We start from the raw sequence: 1,701 nt of genomic DNA, 5'->3' as shown, positions 1-1,701 counted from the left end.
AAACATTAGAGGTAATATTGCTTAACAAAATCATGCATTCAAGTTCCTTTTCGAATCGATGAATCCAAATTCGAATGAACCGACCTACTTCGATGAATTAGACAATCAAAGAGAGAGATCTCATTGATAGTAAATTACTTAATTCTTATTTATTCTTTGTGCAAAAATAAGAACTTTGACAAAGTTTGATTGTTTATGCTGACATTTATTTGTCAGTTTCTATCCCTGAACCGACCAATGGTTTGGGACGTTTAACTGTAACCAAATCTGAATGGAGTGTATGAGGATGACGTATTACATTAAGTGCACCTAAGAATTTCTCTTACATGAAATGCATAATACAGTAGTAATTCAACGGCAACAGAAATCTTTTATGATCAAATAAAGTGCGTTGGCCTTTGAAGGCTCCTTAATTTCCACAGCATGATAATTTCCCTTACCAAAGTGTTCAACAACTTGTACACCTCTACATTTCATCGCGTTCGCCAATTCGACCTGACGATCAATAATCGGGTCCCCGTCCCAGCCAGTCAGCAACACTTTCCATTTCAACTTTCCGATCTTCTCCAAACCCACGGTTGGATTGCAATACTCATGATCACGGTCAACGCCACGAGGCAATGATAACTCCCACATCAGATCAGCAACACATAAAGGCAAAACGGCGTCGTTAATTAGCCTGAGCTCTGAATCAGTCCTGAGGACCCCACTAAAGAATGGTTGATTTAATATCAACCCCTTGATCTCCAAGGCATTGGAATCGTTGACTTGTGAGTTAAGATATTGTTGACTTGCGTGGTACGCTATGTTAGCACCAGAACTAGTCCCCATAACGAAACATTGACCAAAATCCGCATAATCTAATAGCCAATTTTCATCGGTGGCTTTGATCCAGTGAAACGCGTCTATCGCGTCATCATAGGCCGCCGGCAATCGATTTTCAGGAGCTAGACGGTAATTGATTGAGACGACGATCGAGAATAATTCCATAGCCATATTGGAGCAGAACACGTGGAATACAGTCGATGCTGCACTGCAATTGATGAACCCGCCACCATGGAAATAAATAATTACAGGTAATTTCGAGTGATTATCCAGTGCTTTACGAGGTAGGAAGATTCTTGCCCAAGTTTCTGTTGATTTGTTGACGGAGATGTCCTTGGAGAATACTGTCGGATGATCTGTTGTGGGTGAGGTGTTTGGGAACCGGTTAGGATTCCGTCCGATCGTGCCGTCGGGATTCGCCGTGATCTGAAGGAAATCGTAGGGATCGACGGTGCTGGTAGGATCAGAATTCCTTGCTTGACTTGACATGGTGTAATCGTTAGGAAATTGGAGCAAATGAATGTCTTCTCTTTAAATTAAGTTTAGAAGTTTAAAATTTATCACTGTCAATTTGAGATTATGTTTTTCTTTCTTAGTGATCAAGAAATAAAACTTTTGCGAGGATAATGTATAATATTCTTGTAGTCAAACTGTATTATAATAATAATATGGAAATAAGAAACAGTCTGTAACAGATAATTTAATTCTATTTATATTAAAAATGACACCATGTCAAGTCACCTTTGTGATACGGAGGTCACGTTTTCGTTTCATGAAAACAGCCTCATTATTGGGAAAAGATTGCGTACTACGACACCCTTCCCCACCCTAAAGCGGGGGAGCTTAGCCTACGGAGTTGCCCTTTTTTATATTAAA

General features: G+C 39.7%; 1 protein-coding gene across 1 annotated transcript; it reads right to left on the bottom strand.

Moving 5' to 3' along the window:
- Positions 1–351: 351 nt before the first annotated feature.
- Positions 352–1,314, bottom strand: LOC139883410 (carboxylesterase 20). Its single transcript, XM_071867588.1, has one exon. The coding sequence runs from the start codon at positions 1,312–1,314 to the stop codon at positions 352–354; it is 963 nt and encodes a 320-aa protein (XP_071723689.1).
- Between the last annotated feature and the right edge of the window lie 387 nt (positions 1,315–1,701).

The sequence above is a fragment of the Rutidosis leptorrhynchoides genome, unplaced genomic scaffold (assembly GCF_046630445.1).
Source record: "Rutidosis leptorrhynchoides isolate AG116_Rl617_1_P2 unplaced genomic scaffold, CSIRO_AGI_Rlap_v1 contig393, whole genome shotgun sequence".
Lineage (NCBI taxonomy): Eukaryota > Viridiplantae > Streptophyta > Magnoliopsida > Asterales > Asteraceae > Rutidosis > Rutidosis leptorrhynchoides.
The sequence above is the reverse complement of the archived record's forward strand: the minus strand, read 5'-3'. Positions and strand labels throughout refer to the sequence as shown.